At 41.6% G+C, this 17,446-nt stretch overlaps 1 protein-coding gene and 1 long non-coding RNA gene across 5 annotated transcripts in view; both read left to right on the top strand.

The window, feature by feature from the left end:
- LOC111934127 (uncharacterized) overlaps nt 1-9,329 on the top strand; it is a 244,390-nt gene extending 235,061 nt beyond the window's left edge. For 2 of the 4 annotated variants that reach the window (XR_015275607.1, XR_015275604.1), the window contains one exon: nt 9,289-9,329. This is a non-coding gene — a long non-coding RNA (uncharacterized LOC111934127). Of the gene's footprint in view, nt 1-2,966; nt 3,900-5,098; nt 5,618-8,151; nt 8,279-9,288 lie in introns of those variants that run through there. The other 2 variants (XR_015275614.1, XR_015275613.1) reach the window with 2 other exon arrangements.
- Nucleotides 9,330-12,119: 2,790 nt separating this feature from the next.
- The window catches only part of LOC111934126 (uncharacterized), a 113,820-nt gene continuing 108,493 nt past the window's right edge, over nt 12,120-17,446 (top strand). Inside the window, exons 1-4 of the mRNA XM_086849746.1 lie at nt 12,120-12,178; nt 12,709-13,316; nt 14,422-14,488; nt 16,434-16,505. Of these exons, the coding sequence (XP_086705872.1) occupies nt 12,120-12,178; nt 12,709-13,316; nt 14,422-14,488; nt 16,434-16,505 (806 nt within the window). The remainder of the gene's footprint in view (nt 12,179-12,708; nt 13,317-14,421; nt 14,489-16,433; nt 16,506-17,446) is intronic.

Genomic DNA, 17,446 nt, shown 5'->3' with positions numbered 1-17,446 from the left:
AACAACAATAGGACAAATTCACTGGATCTGCCCTTAGCATTGTCTGGAGTCTGGGAACAGGCTTGCAGGATTTTCTTCATTTCTTCTATACCTTGTCTCCCTATTTTCTTTTTATTTTTGAAGGGGAGTTGTTTACTAGTGATATAATCATAGCTTTGTTCTATTGTGGTAAGGCTGTCAAGTATCACACCAGCAAAAGTCCAGAAAAATCCCCAAAAGGCCACCCTGAGCATTCGTGCAAGTAATCAACAGTGATAAATTTAGCATGGAACATTTGGTGGTGTAAGCTGCAGATTCAGAACAATGCTATGATAGTAGGGACTAGCTGCCCCCCATCCACTCATTATCTGTGGAAATGAGGGTTGGGACTTGCTAGCAGGATTAATTTCTTGGCAACTGCTGGAAATTATAGTGATTTTGAGAAAGTAGCAATCAAAGAAGATGTCTGTACATGTTTGTTTGCCAAAAATAGCACAGCTAATACTTGGCTGTGTTTTAAAGTCTTGAGCAAAATGAATCTTCCCATTTCAGTAGTGCCTGAATGCTGAACAAGCAACATGAGCACTGTGGCATCCTGAGGTAATAAAAGCATTCAGGAGATGTTTGAAGATGTCAAAGCATCTGTTTTCCCCACTAATTTTGCGCACTTTTGTGCTAGACAGAGGCTGTGACAGGGAGGTGGGCTTCTGTCTCTGCAGCTGTGATAGTCTTCCACTGTTCCCTGGAGATGTGCTGGAAAGGGAAACAGTAAAAATATTGCAGAGATTTGCTTCCCAGGACAGTTTTTTTTGACAGATAAAGTGGGCCCATTTTCTGTTCTTACATGTGGTAGAATTTTGTTATGATTATGGAAAGGTTGGTGATGGTATTAGTGGCCTCATAGATTCTAAATTTCACTCTTATCAGTTTAAGCAGAGGCTTAGTCATCCCACTCACTGTCTAGAATGTGCAGAATCTCCAGAAGATATCCAGCTTTACTAATTCAGGAAAAGGGAAATTTTGGAAACAGAGTGAGAGTTGTTCAGCTGTTCCTCTGTGATGGCTGCAGACTGCAGGTCACTTCTCTCAGCTGACAATTCCCAGGTTTTTCTCCTGCAGATTTATCATTGCACAGTTAGTTTAACTGCTTTTAGGGAAGATTTGTGCAAAGCATACTCAGTCCTTTTTTTTATAGGTAGTTGTTATTACAGCAAGAAATAACCTCAGGTACTTAGTATATTTTAAAAAACAATGAAACTTGAAAAATACACAACTTCAAATATTCATAGCTCCCTTAGCAATGGTCTTGAAAAAATTTCAAAATAATATATCTTTATATTACACTGTACATCCTTTGAGTCAGATATCTCTATCACATTCAGACCACAGTATATTAGACAGCACACTGAATTCTGCATTAATGACTTTAAAATAGTCCTCACAACTCATGATATTGCTTGAGCTGTGGGAACAGTTTTCTGTGAGGCTTACTGCCAAATCTTTCACTTTTGTTATTCTGGTATGAAACTGTGGCAATTTAGCACAAGCCTGTACTAAAAGCTCACATTTTATATACTCACAAAGTGCAAAAATCAATGCATGAGCAGGCAGAGAAATACTAAAATGCCTGTAATCTGAAAGCAGGGCAACCTGCAATCCTGTTTCATCAGTCTACCTAAGTACCCAAAGTCAGGAAGCTTATCTGATCCATCCAGACTTCTTGATGATGAAAATCTCACAAAAACAAAGGATTTCTGAGACTTTGTCATTTCAGTCTTTCAGAAAATACGAGACACACTCCTGCGTCTTTCATATTTCATCTTTTGCTGTCTGCAGACAAATTAAAAAATGAGAACACTGAACAACTCCTAAAAAAAAAAATAGTAACCTTTTAAAACAATCCTTAAGATTTTGGCTCACATCTAATGACAAAATCGAGGTAATTCCATTCTTGCTTTTGGTACAGCTGATTGAGCCCCGCTGGGTGTGTGTGTTCACATTTGCTTGCTTGATAAAGTAAGACACAAAAAGGATTCAGGGACCAAATTCTAGCCAGGTGTAATTCTACTCAGACTGAGGAAATTTTTTACCCCAGAGATTTTTAGAGATTTTCACAGTTAAAAATTAAGTGACCTTTCTGTTTCCACTTTACAAATGTTTTGTAATGAAAACAGAATTGGTATGAAACTTCATTATTATAGCAAAGCATTTCACAGTGTGACAATCCAGCTCCTTTCAGAATAAATGTAAAACATTGTCCAAATTGAATGGAAAAAAAAGCCAATTCCTGAAGGGACTTCAGCCCTGAAATTCTCAGCTGAAGGGTGTTTCGGGTTTTGCCTATCTCCCAACAGATCCTCTGCTTGTCAATACAAGTGTTTTGTCAACCTGTCATTTTACCAAGACATATTCAGTCTTTCACGTTCCAACTTCATATACATACTGTTTAAAGAAACACTTTTCAAAATATGTGCACCAGTGAATCAACAAATATAACAGTGACCACACTCAAAATGTAATCCACTTGTAGGGGAATCTCACTGGTTCTGACTGCTGACCATGGTGTAGGGATCTTTGAAATGTCTGCTCTCTCACAAAACATCCTGGATTGCAGCAGCAGAGAGAAGCATGAGCACATGGTTTGCTCCTCTGCTCTCCTCCTATCTTCCCATCATGAGAACAAGTCCTGCTAACTAACTTCTTGCTCCTTTTCATGAGCATCTCAGACTATGCAAGAATACTAAGAGTGATCCAGGATTCAGTTAACAGAATGTTAGCTAGAGCAGCTTCCTCTATCTGAAACTCTACTTCAATCAGAGAAAAAAGTTCTCAAATTTAATTTTCTCTTGTATTGAAACATTTGTATGTTCCTGAATGGTTTTAATGGTAAAAACTTAATAATATTAACTGCTTAATGATATTAAAATAATAACTTGTAAAAAAAAAAAGCTAAGATAGTAAGTCTTGTTACTATTTTTACTTTTCAGAGAAAGGTTCAAGCCAGATCACAAAGAAAAAGTGCCAGAACATTTAAAAAAAATGATTCATCACATTGTGTCCTAAAATAAAGCAGCATGCACTTAATGCCTCCTGACAGAAACGTGACCTGCAAATTTCCCAGGCTAGGTTTATACACGTACCTTTAAGCCAAAGAAGCACTTGAGCTTCTATTTGCTGATCAGAACCAGGGCAGAGCTCTGTTTTCAGTTCAGCCACCTCTAATCAGTGGAAGTTTAAAGGGCTTTTGAAAGACTGAACAAAGCACATGTGGCTAAGACGAAGCACTTGTCAACTCCAGGGAGTAATCCAACGTTGCCAGCCAGAGTCAATCTGTTCCTTGCATGACAGCACAGACACAGCCGCAAGCAAAGGCCACTCAATTTACCGAGAAGTGTGGAGTCAGCTATGACCAGAGTCAGGGAAACGTGATCCTTTGTGTCTGAGGTACCTGCTAGGAAGAACCTGTGCCATGGCCATGTTTAGTGCTCCAGATGGCAGAGTTTCCCATGGCATGATGTGCTGCAAGCCCTTCACATTCATCCTGTCACCTTTGCTGGGTTATACATCTCCTGCAGTAATGTTTGCTTCAGCCAGGAAAAGGGACTTTCTAAATGATGCTGCAATTATTAACAAAGAAAGCATGGATGATTATTTCCTGTGCTTAATTACATACAAATATACTGTTACCAAGAACAGATTGCAGACACAGAAACTCCAGTGGTCTGACTTTCCAAAGCCTGTGTTGCTGTCCAGCTTTAATTCTGTATCCCTCCTGCTCAGGCATGTGCATTTTTATTTACTGCTGTATTTTTACCACTGGACTCCAGACACTCTCAGTTCAGTGATTGTAATTAGATGTTCAGGGCATTCTTCTGTCCTTGTGGCTGACTACATCTTCAGACCCTGCTCTAGAGATAAAAGTAAGAATTCTTCTATGGGCTTTTCTATGATGTAGATCAACTGGCAAATAAAATTTCAGACCAAGTGATTCAAGTTCCACAGAGTAAAATGGTAGTTGAAAATGTGTTGTTAAGATGTGAAACACCAGCATATAATAATAGAAGGCACCTGTTCCCACCTGTGCTAAAATTCTGGCTTTGAAAGCTTTTTAAAGTGACCTCAGGTCTAGCCCGTTCCAGTTTTGCCCATTCCAGAATAGATCAGTAGGGGTAATAGAACAGCAGTGGTGTTAAGGATTGCGAGAGTGTTAAAGTCTAAGGATAACTCTGAATCACACTGACAACTCACATACACATGAAGACACCTACCAACTAATTCCTAGAGCACCTGATGAGATAAAAATGTATGTTTTCAAATGAGTTATGACTGGAAAAGTGGATGTAGAACAGAAGCAGTTGTTACACCTTTAAGAAGAGTTAGGTAGATGTATCCTTTGCTGTTAATGCTTATGCAATGCCATCAAAATACAAAGTTATCTGCCATGACTGTGGTGTGATGGAAGATGTTGTAAACATTGTCAGTAGTATGTAGAGATATGTAAAATGCCAGCTATGAAGAAAAAAATGCGTGGTTCAGGCAAAGGTACATAAATAAACAGGGAGCTTAATGCCTGTCTTGTGTCTATAGAGAGGAGGAAGTTAATCCCTCCAGTCCAGGGAGGCTGCAGTTTAAAAGCGAGCTTTCCAAAGTCTTGCTGTTAATAGTGCAGCTTAGACAGAGCACTTTTTTTCTCCTGCCTTTTTGTCTGTGGTAATTCACCTCCCGAGCAATATTATAGATCAGTCACTCTGAATCAATAATATTTGCATGCATTTATGTGTAGTTCATGCTAAGGAGACTAAGCCAGAGCTAATTAAGCTAAAACATCATTTGTACACTTGGCAGCTCCCTGTTAACTTTGAACAGTCCAGTACATAAAAGCACAAGGATCAAAAGATCTAGAGCTGAAATAGTGAGGACAGCTGATTTTAAATGGAAGGACTGTAAAAGTCAAGTGCCTCATGAAAGCATCTAGGTTTCTACAAAGCTAAATGACAGATCTTGCTAATACCAAAAGGCAGGCAATAAATTACCCACAATCAGATGATAGTTCTCAGATTTCTTTAACAAGGTCTGAACACCTCCCATGTATTTAAAAGTCAAAATGATTCTTTTTCAGAGCTGTAGGAAGAACAGCTTGATGAATATCTATTATTTATTTGATCACAAGTGAGAGCAAAGATCAGCCTCTATGCTAATCAGGATTTCCAAGTCTGGAACAAGATAATTTTTTGGATCAGCTTGATTTATTTTATTTAAGATCCTCACACCAGGATACCAGGTGCGGACACCAAGCTGCAGCTTTATTTTGTTTCCCTGTATAAAAAGTCATAGACTCAACAGTGCTTTGAACAAGGGCATCTCATTAATGAGGTAAAATGCATATACAATTATATAGGTTTTAGATTTGGGGGAAGGGGATATATATTCATTGTGCTTGCATTTCTACATGGTACACTTACTCTTGTAAAGAGCCTCTCCTTACCACTTGCAGATATTTAGAACTTATTTGTATGTAAACTGTTTAACTTCTGAACCTCATTTAAATTTGCTGCCACTCTGTAGAGAACTCACAGCTTTATCTCTGTATTTCAGACCTGTCTCATTCTGCTCAAAATAAAATTGGTCTGTCTTCCAAGCCTTGTTGTTGTCTGACCATCAGCTTGAACTGAACAGGGCTAAAACAGAGCTTTAAATATTTCTCTCTGAGCTACCTCCCTGTCATGTTCTTTAACACTGCAATCCTGCTTGTTACTTTGGCCAGTAACTGGAACATCATGTGTCCTGTAATGTTTTCTGATCCTCACAGTCACATTATGCCTGCAGGACTCCTGCAAGGTTGGTTTGGGTCTTTTTAAAAAAATCTTAGATCCTGCCCACACAACTGAAATGCTCATCCAGACATCATTCTTCTCCCATCTTAATTACTGCAACATCCTTTTTACTGCCATTGCAAATGCATTTTGTTCTGTTCACATTCACATAGAACATTGCTGACAAGACTATTTTACTAGCTTGTTGTTTTAACTGTATCCTTGCAGGACAAATGCAGACAGTGGAGTTTAATTTGGGCAACACATAACTCCCTTATATCTTATTTACACCAAATAAATAGGTTAAAAAATTTGACTCTACTTGACTTGCTTCCTTATCCTAAAACAGCCAGAACAGTTTGGATTCTCTTCTTTCACCTCTTTCTGCTTTCTAGAGGCTGGCTTGTGGTGGTTGAGCCCTTGTACTCCTTAAAGGAGAAACCAGTGTGCTTTTCTGTGTTCTTATCCATGAACAGCACTGTCAGAGGGATTTCACAGAGCTGCTTCCTCGTTCTGCTTGGATACCTAGATCGTCATCATCTGAACAAAAATAGATGTTGTTCATGTATGGTGCTGCCACTGATCAAACTGACAAATGTTATTTCCTGAGCTTCTCTGCTCTGCCTGAGAGCATCTTGGCTCTTCCCTTAAACACAGATTGTGTGCTCCCTGGGCCAAGGGCTGTGTCTGAGACATGATTAATGGCACAGAGCACCCACTGGTGTCTACTGACTGTAACAAAAAAAAAAATACAGTGTACTTGTATATATGTTCTTCTTTGGTGTCCTGTGACCTTCACTCATGTTTTTAGAATAACACTTCAGCAGTTACACACAGGAAAAATTTTCTACATATATGCTTAGAGGAATGTGCTTACAATTCATGGATGCATTGGCCAACGAATAATAAGGTGTGTGTGTGGACAGGTGGAGACCATATTAGTATGCATAGAGTTCTCTAAACACCTTTATGATTTTCAGTATCAAATATAGTGATAAAAACTACTATGAATCTCAAGAAAACATTTTTTCATTATGAAGAAGAGAGAAGAGAGAAAGGAAACTTAGATCTCTTGCCAGCATTCACTACAATCTTCAACTAATCGGATCTGGGGAAAAATCCAAAATTAATACTGTCAAACTGAGCAACAGATGTTGAAAGAGAATCAGGCACTGCAAGAAAATTGATGTGCCAATGAAAATTAGACAGACAGGAAATTCTCACTAAATAAAACCCAGCAGGTTACAGGGGCTCAAAAAAGAAAAAGTAATTTTAGATCATCTAGCCAGTTCATCTTTGTGTAACCATACTAATAGTGTTTTACTTTTTTTTCTCACTTGTTATATACATATTTGTGTAGTAAAAAGAAATGTGTATGCTGTTTTACATTTCTGCAAAACACCTTTTCTCTGTTCACTCAAGACAGATTGGCTTCATCTTACTTGCAAGACTTTCTGGGTTGTGTTCCAACTTGTCAGCCCTTACTTCTCTTCAGCAGCCATTGTTTGCCTTTGTATCTGGGCACAGACAAACAGGCTTCAGTTGATTGTTTGCAAGAATATGAAATAAATTTACATTCATCAGAGTAATGGGTTTCCATTTCCAGAGGCTAAGCCAAGGAACAGCTGAATTTAGAAGCAGACTTGTTTGCAGGGTGGCTACAGCAGCATCCGTCTGTAAGTGGTTATGCAAAGCATAGGCACTTTTAGGGTATAGACTTTGTTATCCCCACATTACTCAGACAAGAGCCCAAATATTGGAAGGTTGTCTGCAGATTTGGAGATTCTTTAGCCAGCTACAGCTGCCAGGCCTCTCATTTAAGTCGGTAAAACAGATGTGATTAGGTCAAACATCTTTGAGCCAAAAGCTTGACAAACATAATAATTTGAAAAGCGAAAAAAAGACTAATCTTCTGTGTCTTCTAACTCATCTCGTGTTTTCTCTCAGCTAGCAGCTGCTGCTTTAAGTTGCACACAGCATTATTATTTTTGTTTCCCCAGTTTGACTCATTTCTTTTGGAAAGAGATCTCTTAGCTTTTTTTTGGCAAGCAGAGTTCTGGCCTGACTGTGGATTTTTCTCCCACTCTCACTCACTCACACATGCTTTCCTTCCTTTGCTGCTTTTCCATCTCTTTAGCTGTTCCTCCCTCTGCTGTACTTGTAACAAGCATGGGGGGTTTGTGCATTAGCATCAGGAGATACCTACAGACTGACTGTCCTGGTACCTATGTGCTGCCTCTGTTAACACTTCAACAAATAAAAGCAAGTTAAGAGATTGTTTTGTTTTCAGGGATGTTAAAATTAACTAACTAAAAAAATTCACTGTTTCGGTGTGTGTGTATGTGCATGTGTGTGTTAGAACTGGAAAACTGGAACTGTGATGAACTGGAACAGTTACTGGCTTTGGACTGGAGAAATGCCTTTGCTGTGTGTAAGCCAAGGCCCTTAGCAGATGGCAACTCTTCAGCTGGCATGGATTAGGATAGGTAAGCATCATTGTGCAGACTGTTGAGTTTCTGAGCTTTCCTCTCCCTGTTTAACTGATCTCTTGTTTTCTTGGGATCTGTGTGAGTATCTGCTGTGGTGGTGCAGATTGTGGTATGCCTTGCCAGAGACAGGAATCCACACAGAACTGGGTACAGTTTTCCTTAGAGGCAGAACAATGGGAGATTTCCATTGGTGAGACAGGAATAGGGACGGTGCCTCTGCACCAGTAATTGCTTATCAGGGCAAGGGAACAGGGTGCTTTTCCTGTCTTAAGTGCTTTACACAGATATTGTGCCAATAGCATCCTACTGTCTCTATTATCTGATAATTATCTGCAAGTTTCCCTTCAATGCCAGAAATCAATCCCCTGGAGATTCAGCTACATGCCATTCTCTTCTTCCCAATTCCATCACTTCATTCCATGGAATTCAGAACAACACTAAGATCAAGCTTAACATGAAAAGAAAGTAAAAATCACTAAAGAGAAGCTAAACCCTGGGTTTGGAGTAAGGGATATCATAGGAGTAAGGAACAAGTAAGAACCAAGTCCACTTCGTCCACAGAAAATGTTCACCAGAGCTCTTCTCAGTTCTTGTCCATCCCTCTCACTTGGGTTACAGTAAAAGCAGACGCAGCAGATTTTATTTAAAAAGGTGATACAACTCATGGGTGTCATAAAAATAAAGCAAACAAAAAAAAATACCCTATGATTGTAATTTGATTTTTATGAAGAAGAATCCCTTTAAGTTCTACTAATGTACTAGTGTTGTGAAATTTTAGGCTCAGTTCTGAGTTTTCCATTTTGATGAGCCTGGAACAACAAGGGAAAGAGATGGATGTAAAAATGAAGAATCCCAGAGCAGCTGTAGGTACCCAAAAAGTAATGCAGACCAAAGTGGCTCATCCTGAAGACTCTTTGCTAGACAATTGGACTCTGAAGTTGCTGTCAGGCTTGGAGAGTGGCAGGTTGAGTGGATGGGATTAACACTTTTTCTCTTCTTCATTACAGGGTGTTTCCTTGAATAGACTATAGCCTGGGGGAGCTGCTGGGTAAGTTAATGAATTTAGTGGGGCAGGGTGAGGCACAATTTTTATATATCCAGCTTCAGATATGAAAACAGATCTGATTTTCCTAGGCTGAGATTCAGGCCTCAGAATGCAGAACAGAGCTGACTGCAAAAGCATATATTTTGCTTCAAGTGTTGCTTTGTGTTAAGGATGTACTTAACTCTCTTCCCAAACTGGTACTTCTCAGGTTTTATTAGCACTCTTAGCACCCTAAATAAGATTGGAGTAAAGAAAGGAAGAAAAATTTCTTTGACGAATATGTCAGCTAAATGTCTTTCTTTTTCCCTGAAGAAGGTTGTAATGTGGTTTTTTATCCGATCTGCAGAGGAACTGAAGTGATACATGAGCACTTAGCAATAAACATTTTTAATGGAGACCCCTATCCCCAGCTTAATTTCTGCCCTCAGTCATATTCCATTAATCAATACTAGTGATGTTCCTAGTGGTTCCACTGCACCCTGTGAACAATTTTGCTGCTTGGAATTAAAGAAATGTGCCTTGGGTGCATTTTGATACTCAGATTTAATAACAGGGGATCCAGTATTGATTTTAATGGGAAATGGTTTGTGTATGAGTGTGCACATCTGTGTTTTTCTGTGCGCCAGTTTCCCGTGCACGCAGCAGTCCTGCTCCAGTCCTGGAGCACTTCTCCTATAACAGCACTTCTGGCTGTTATAGTACTGAAAGATTATCAGAAATGGTACAAACCATGGCAATAGTGATTAGAAGAAAGTGATTAACTGCCTAATACGATCTTGCTTCCCGGCAAAAGATGTACAAGTTCCCCATATGTCACATTCAGTGTTACTCACACACAAGCAATTTCTACCAAGCGTTCTTGGCAGCGTGAATATTCACAAAATTTAGTCTGCAACACTATCTGTCAAATGATAGTGTTACTCTTTGGTTGAGTTCAAGTCAAATCTGGGCTTCTGAGGCCGGTATTTGTAATTACTTGCAATTCATTTTTTGACTCAAATGTACCCATGGGCAAAAGGGGAAGAAAAACCTTAAATATGCAGATATATCTGTGGGCCTAGAATGGGTGTTCTGCTGGTAATATTTACAATTATTTAAAATTGTATAGTTAAATTTGATTTCCAGTGAATCGTGCTGCTTCACCAGCAGCCAGAAAGACACAGATCTGCTATTCTAACCCATTTCAAGCCTTTTTTAGAGGGTCTACACAAATCATTACGACTGCAGGGCAGTTCAGTCCTGGAAAACAGCCTTTGCATGGTGTCTTGCTTTTACCTAAACAGAGCCAAGGGCTGTACATGGGTCCCAAATTTTAACTGAGCTTCATCAAAACAATTACAAAAGTAATTGCAAAAAATTTCTTTACATTATTTCAGCAATGTACTTAAGCATGTATTTTAAGAGTTTTTCTCAGACTGTGCTGAATGCTATCACAAGCCACAGAACAGAAATGTTTATGTGTACTTAGTCACTACTGTGGTTCAAGAGAGAATATACATTTGACATTCACAGAAAATTCAGCCTGGATATTTCACAGGCTGAAGAGTTGCAGTATTTGAGGAAAAGTTAGGGGTTCTTGGGTCTAGAGGAAGCCAAATTAAGGAGGAAAATTAAAATGGCTGATCAAGTTTAATTTTTAATAGTTTGTAAGTTTCCATGCAATAAAAACACAGGGGTTTTTTGTTTGTTTTCTTGCTTTTTTGTTTTTTGGTTTTGTTTTTTTTTTTAAATGAGAGCTGATTATTCCTTTTTATGTGGGATCTGAAGGTTCCCACATGTTCTTAAATTAACTTTCCATTGAACAATGTAGTTTTATTGGGACACTTTCACGCAGTCCTCCTGCTCACCAGTATGTGCCAGGACAACACACCATTTGAGTGGGTCAGGAAAACACTACTGCCTTCCTTTTCCCACATGATGGCCTGAAAGCAGACGAGGATCACTCTACTGAAGCTGGTGATCTTTCACAGGGATAGGGCCTGAGAGCCTCTGCTTTCTGTCTAGGTTAACAGCAACCTCTTCCTGCAGGTAACAGCCTTTTTATGTAAGGGCATTTTTTGTTATTAGTAACAAAACCAGACATTCAACAGCTATATCTATATGAATTACTCCATATTGCTCCTATAAAAAGTACTTAAATTAAAATATAGCATGAATAACTGTTCACTTTAATAGCAATACCTTATATTTATTAAATATGTTTCCAGTTTCCAAACCTTTCTGTGACTTTTCTCAGCCATAAGCTTTCAGCAAAAAGGACTATAGCCATGATTTATGTACCCCCATCACACAGATAAAGTGTTTGTGTTCAATTTAAAAACTATTTAAAAAATGATTGCACAATGAGGATGCATAAATCGTTGGACTTTGCAGCGACACAGTACACATACACGAGGTTTGTAAAGGGGCTATGCTCTATATTAATAAATTAAAGAAAGTCTTATTAAATCACAGAATCTCTACTAGTATGAATATAGAGTGCTGTCTTAGGCAGTATTTACTGATGCAGTTTTGTATATAGACTGAGAGAATGAAATCAATCCATAGATTTTTGGATAGTACATAGCACAGACTGGCTTCCATGGAATCAAATTTTGCCATTTTGCGTGACACCTTTGGAGCAAGTCATATGTATCCTGAGGCTCCCAGGTAACACTTGTTCTGTCCTTGTTGCTGTTGTGTTGTGGCAGCAGCAGGAGCTGCCACTGGGAGGGATCACAGCATGCTTGTCCATGGTGGAGGAACCAGGGGGCTGGAACCCAGTCAGGACACAGCCAGCCTGATCCTGCGGCCATGGGGCTGGGTACCCAGAGCACTCTGGTGCCTGATCACACTGACACAAGTATTTTACTGTAAGTTGTAAAAGCAGCTAAACTCTTCTCCATAACTCCTATGAGTTGCACAAGGTCTAATGTGTCATTCTGGCAAGTGAATTTAGACATGGAGAAACATCCTCCAAAATGCAGGCAATTAAGCACTACAGCTGGGGATGCTGCAGGGAATGAATCAACAAAAGCTTTCAAGATCATGATGGACAAATGACTTCCAGGCACAGCAGAAGAAGGAGTGGCCTAGGGACAAGATTAGGTCACTCTCAGAGACTTTTGTTGGTTCTGTTCCGTGAATTCTGGACCAAGACAAGCACTCAGCTTGCACTGAGTCCATTTCCCTTTCTTCTTCATTCACAGCTCTGCCAAATCAACATCTCTCTAGTTGGACAGATACACATCTGTCTATTCACATACACACAAAAGGGGCACAAAAGGATTTGGGTCCTCATGTTGTAACCACATCGCACAAAAGTTAAGAGGAGAGCAGTGTATTAACGAGACCGATCGTCAGGAGTCAAGGCAAATTAGTGCTGCTGAGCCTGAAACTCGAGTCGGCAGAGGAGATCCGGAGAGCAGTCACTGGTCGCTGCCAGCAGTGAAACAGGCCCCAGTCGGGGTCACCTTTCCTCCCCGGAGCCAGAGGCACGTAGGAGAGGTGATCCTCTCCGGGAGCTCACGGCACCACACAGCATCTGCTCTCCCTCTCGCCATCTGGGCGGGCCGCGCTCGGAGCCGGAGCCGCACGGCAGCTGCTGCCAGCCCTGCCGGCTCCTTCCTTCACCCGGCACAGCATCCCTGCCGCCCTCCCTGCCCTGCCCGCTGCTGCAGCGAGCCCTTGGCCATTGGGGCACGCCAGCTGAGAAGTGTTTCTGTTCCCATTTGAGCTGCTGCTGCTGCCGGAGATCGGAGAAGCGATGGCCCGCTCCATCCCGGTGGGTCAGGAGGCGGCCCTGCTGCTCCCACACAGCCCGGACGGGCTCCGCTGGCCCTGTGGGGCACAGCTGCCGCTCCAAACCCTCTCCCCTCGGTCAGAGCGGGGGAAAAAAGCTGCAAGATGAATGCTCAGGGGGTGGAATGGCCCTGGCAGGTGACCCAGGCTCTGAAACAGGCTGGACCAACCCACCGAGCTCTCCTTTACCAGCCCACGATGTGGACTTTGGTCAGTGCCTCCCCGCTCTGGGTTTGAGGGCAGGTTTTGCCCGGTGTGAGGGCAGGCTTTGCCCGCTGTGAAGGGCAGGCTTTGCCCGGTGTGAGGGCAGGCTTTGCCCGGTGTGAGGGCAGGCTTTGCCCGCTGTGAAGGGCAGGCTTTGCCCGGTGTGAGGGCAGGCTTTGCCCCGTGTGAGGGCAGGCTTTGCCCGGTGTGAGGGCAGGCTTTGCCCGCTGTGAAGGGCAGGCTTTGCCCGGTGTGAGGGCAGGCTTTGCCCGGTTTGAGGACAGGCTTTGCCCCTTGTGAGTGCAGGCTTTGCCCGCTGTGAAGGGCAGGCTTTGCCCGGTGTGAGGGCAGGCTTTGCCCGGTGTGAGGGCAGGCTTTGCCCCGTGTGAGGGCAGGCTTTGCCCCTTGTGAGTGCAGGCTTTGCCCGGTGTGAGGGCAGGCTTTGCCCGCTGTGAGGGCAGGCTTTGCCCGCTGTGAAGGGCAGGCTTTGCCCCGTGTGAGGGCAGGCTTTGCCCCGTGTGAGGGCAGGCTTTGCCCGGTGTGAGGGCAGGCTTTGCCCGGTGTGAGGGCAGGCTTTGCCCCGTGTGAGGGCAGGCTTTGCCCGCTGTGAGGGCAGGCTTTCCCCATGTGAAGGACAGGCTCTGCCCGCCACAGCATAGGGAGGCAGGAAGGGCACTGCCCGCAGCTCCAGGCGGCTCCTGGCAGCAGCCTTTTTCCCTCTTTTGGAAGGCTCTCAGAGGCCCTGGCCCCATCAGGGCATCCTGGCCATAGTGTCAGGAAGGTGGTGACACTCCTGGCAGGTGGGAAAGGGTGAATTAAAACTGCCCGCCATAGCAGTGGGTCACTGGGAAGGAAGATTTGGGCTATAGACACAGTGTTAAAACCTGGAATTTTGGGGGCAGAGTTTTGGTGAAACAAGAACCATCCAAACCTTCAGCAAAGTAATTCTTTGCTGTAGCTGGTCATCATTTTGCCTGCCATCAATGACAAAACACTTTGGAACAGGATGTGTTTACAGCCTTTCTACCCGCACACTGAGCATCCTCAGCATTTTATAAGCTCCATCTACCTCTAAATATTTAGGTGCTTACACAAAGTATTTGACTTCTAGAAATGAGCTTCTGCTACTATTGGCACTATCTACTGAAGCAGAACAGGAAAACCCAAAGTCTGCAAAGGTAAAATTTAAGTTTTTAATCTACTGGTTATGTTTTTCAGAATGAAGAGGAAGTATGAGTTACAATTATTTCATTTTTTTGCATCTGTACCCTTGGCAATTGCTGATACATCTCTCCCAGAGAGGCCAGGCTGGGATCTTTCAGGATTTCATGCAAATTAAATGACCGTAATTTTCAGCATGGTGCTATTATCTAGAATCTAATCTTTGTGTTACATATCTTTTGATTTTCCTAGCAAGTCCTTCTGTTATTTAGTGTGAACTAGTTTTTCTTTTTGAAATTGGCAATGATGACTACTTTGTACCTACTCTATATGTGGGTTTTTTCTCCCCTCTCTTATTTCTTGATGCTGAGGGACTATCGTGTGCCATGTTTGTTAATATTTTTTTTTATAAATCTCTTTTTCTTTTCAAACCTACTCCATGCAATTCCTATGATTGTCACGCCTCCCCTGCAGGTTTCTTGGTAACAAAATCAAAGTAATAATTTTTCTTGATGAATAGTAAGTTCACAGATAGTTGAATATTGAGGAGATCAAATTCTTACCAATTTTGGATTGAATTCAGAAAATAGTTTAAGCCAAAATCTGAATAGCATATGGAAAAGCTGAAATAAGTATTTGGGCATTTAAAAGTTGGATTTTAGTTGAAAAATGAGGGCAACTCAAGGTTTAAACAAAGCCTTTAATCACTGCAAAATATTAGAGCTAATGGAACACTTCATAAGGACTGCAAACAATTCATCCACCAACCCCAAAATGAGGGATCAACTGGACTGGGCACCATTCTGTGGGGGATAAAGTGCCATACATCACAGCAAACCAGAAAATCTGCAGTGCTTATCATTTCTGTTTGCCAGGTGCTGTGGCTGGGGAGAGACCCCCCCCTCGCCCCGACTCAATGTCTGATAGATTGTGTAAGTCTGTTAATACTGTGCTGCAAAAGATTCTGTACTTCTTGTCAGTGGTTTTGAATGTTAGAAGGCATTTACACTGGAGCAAAATCAGGATAAAATGAAACTAAGTCTGTTAATTTGGTTGGTGTTCTAGTCTTTTTCTCCAGGTAAAGATCCTTAGTGGTGTAATGTGGTTGCAACTCATTAGAGCCCAGCTACACAACTATTATGTTAAAGTATATTGAAGTCAGTGGAGTGATGCAGCTATGCTCTGGCAGAGGATCTGCTCTGCTTTTTGCCATCATTTGCTCTGCTGAGCTGAGTAAATATGGCAATTTCTTGGATTGTCAGAAAGAAGGTCACTTTTACTCCTCAGTTCCTCCTCATCCACTCTAATTCAATCATTCAGTTCCAACTTTCAAACTTTTTCTCTTTAGATTTGACTCTATGGCCAGTGAAGGGGAAAAAAAGGTCAGCAGTATGTGCACCTATGGCAAACAAAGGAGCTTCTGGTTTGCCAATACCAAACAAAGCATGCTGCTACCTTTGGCTCCCTAGCTCAGACACCTGTGGTCCACATGCAGTCCAACAAAGAGCTTCACACACAGCTTGCAGAGAAGCCCAAACCTCATGTCTTTGCATGGAGAACCACACTGTCTCTCCAAGGCTCCTTGTATGAGATTCAGTTGCCCAAATAGAGGATTGCAGTGGTGTTTTCTGAGCCCAGGTGGAGGTTCTTGGCCTCCAGCTTCATCCTAATCCTAGGAATGTGTGGATTTCCTGTGGGTCTTGTGCCATATCTGCTAGCTACATCCAGATGTTTTGGATTCTCTAGGACATTTAAATAGCACTGTTGGTTTGAGGGCCCTTTTGTCCTTGAATATTAACTCTTATAATTCTGCAGGTTTTGGTGCAATATCCCCTCAGCTGTCTGTAATTGTCCTGTGATTTTCACAAGTGCTTACAATCATTTGTGCCCCTGACTTTAAAGCCCATGTGCTCTGCAGCCATCCTACTGCATTTTCACTCATTCCCTTTGCATTCTGTACAGGGGTAAAGTCTGCAGAGAGCTGCAGGATGCTTGGCAATCTCCATCTGCCCGGCACAGAGGAGGAGCAGGCAGGTTAATCCCTTTCCTCCACTCCTTATTGAGCAATTAGGCCACTAAATAAGATCTTGTTTACTGATACCCGAAGAGGCTGTGATTTACTGGGTCTTGTAATAAATTTACATTCATAAGGAGATAGCCAGAGGCAAGTCTGGAGTTTTAGCAATGGCTAATTTGTAGCTTCACTCTTGGGATGGGAACAGAATTTTTAAAGTTCCCAATAACAAAGCAATTTTTTAAAAAAATCCCTAGTCAAAAAAAAAAAAAAGCTTGTATTAAAAAACTGTATTAAAAAAAAAATTCCTCACTATAGGTCCCATCCTTGATGTAATTGGAATCATTAACAGCAAAGCTACTGCTTACCCAGAGTGCCTCTGTGTGAGCTATGCCTTTGGATGGGGCAGACACAGGCAGCTGGAATGGTCCAAGGGCTGGAACAATGCTGGTTTCAGTGCTGCTACTCCTTTTCAGTAAGAATTTTAGTTTTTGCTCTGAAATGTTCTATATTCAGGGCCAGATTGATTTCTTCTCATGTGGTATCCTATAGAGACCTGGTATAACAGGTAGAAACTAATGAATGAGTTATAACTATCTTTGTACTTTTTACAGGTCATAAATAGCAATATTTTGTTATTCTGTTTTACAGTTTCATCATGTCAAGCAGCATTCTCTAAAATTATATTGCATATCTTCTAACAAATGCTGACTATGTCTGCTGTGTTTTAATCCTGCACAATTTCAATAGAAAACCGCAAATTGATCTGTTGACTAGAAAGTGGATTTAGTGTCCGATTTGAAGCAGCTGCTTATTCAACTCTGGGACAAGAGCAATAATGACTGAAGGTTGTTATGGGTTGATTGTTACTGAGTGGTTTAAGTGAAATGAGGTTTTGGAGGATCAGTCAATTTTCCTGTGGACTGCTTTCCATGTAGCACTTGGCACCCTTGCTGGCCCC

Source organism: Cyanistes caeruleus, chromosome 13 (assembly GCF_971803275.1).
Source record: "Cyanistes caeruleus chromosome 13, bCyaCae1.hap1.1, whole genome shotgun sequence".
Lineage (NCBI taxonomy): Eukaryota > Metazoa > Chordata > Aves > Passeriformes > Paridae > Cyanistes > Cyanistes caeruleus.
The sequence above is the reverse complement of the archived record's forward strand: the minus strand, read 5'-3'. Positions and strand labels throughout refer to the sequence as shown.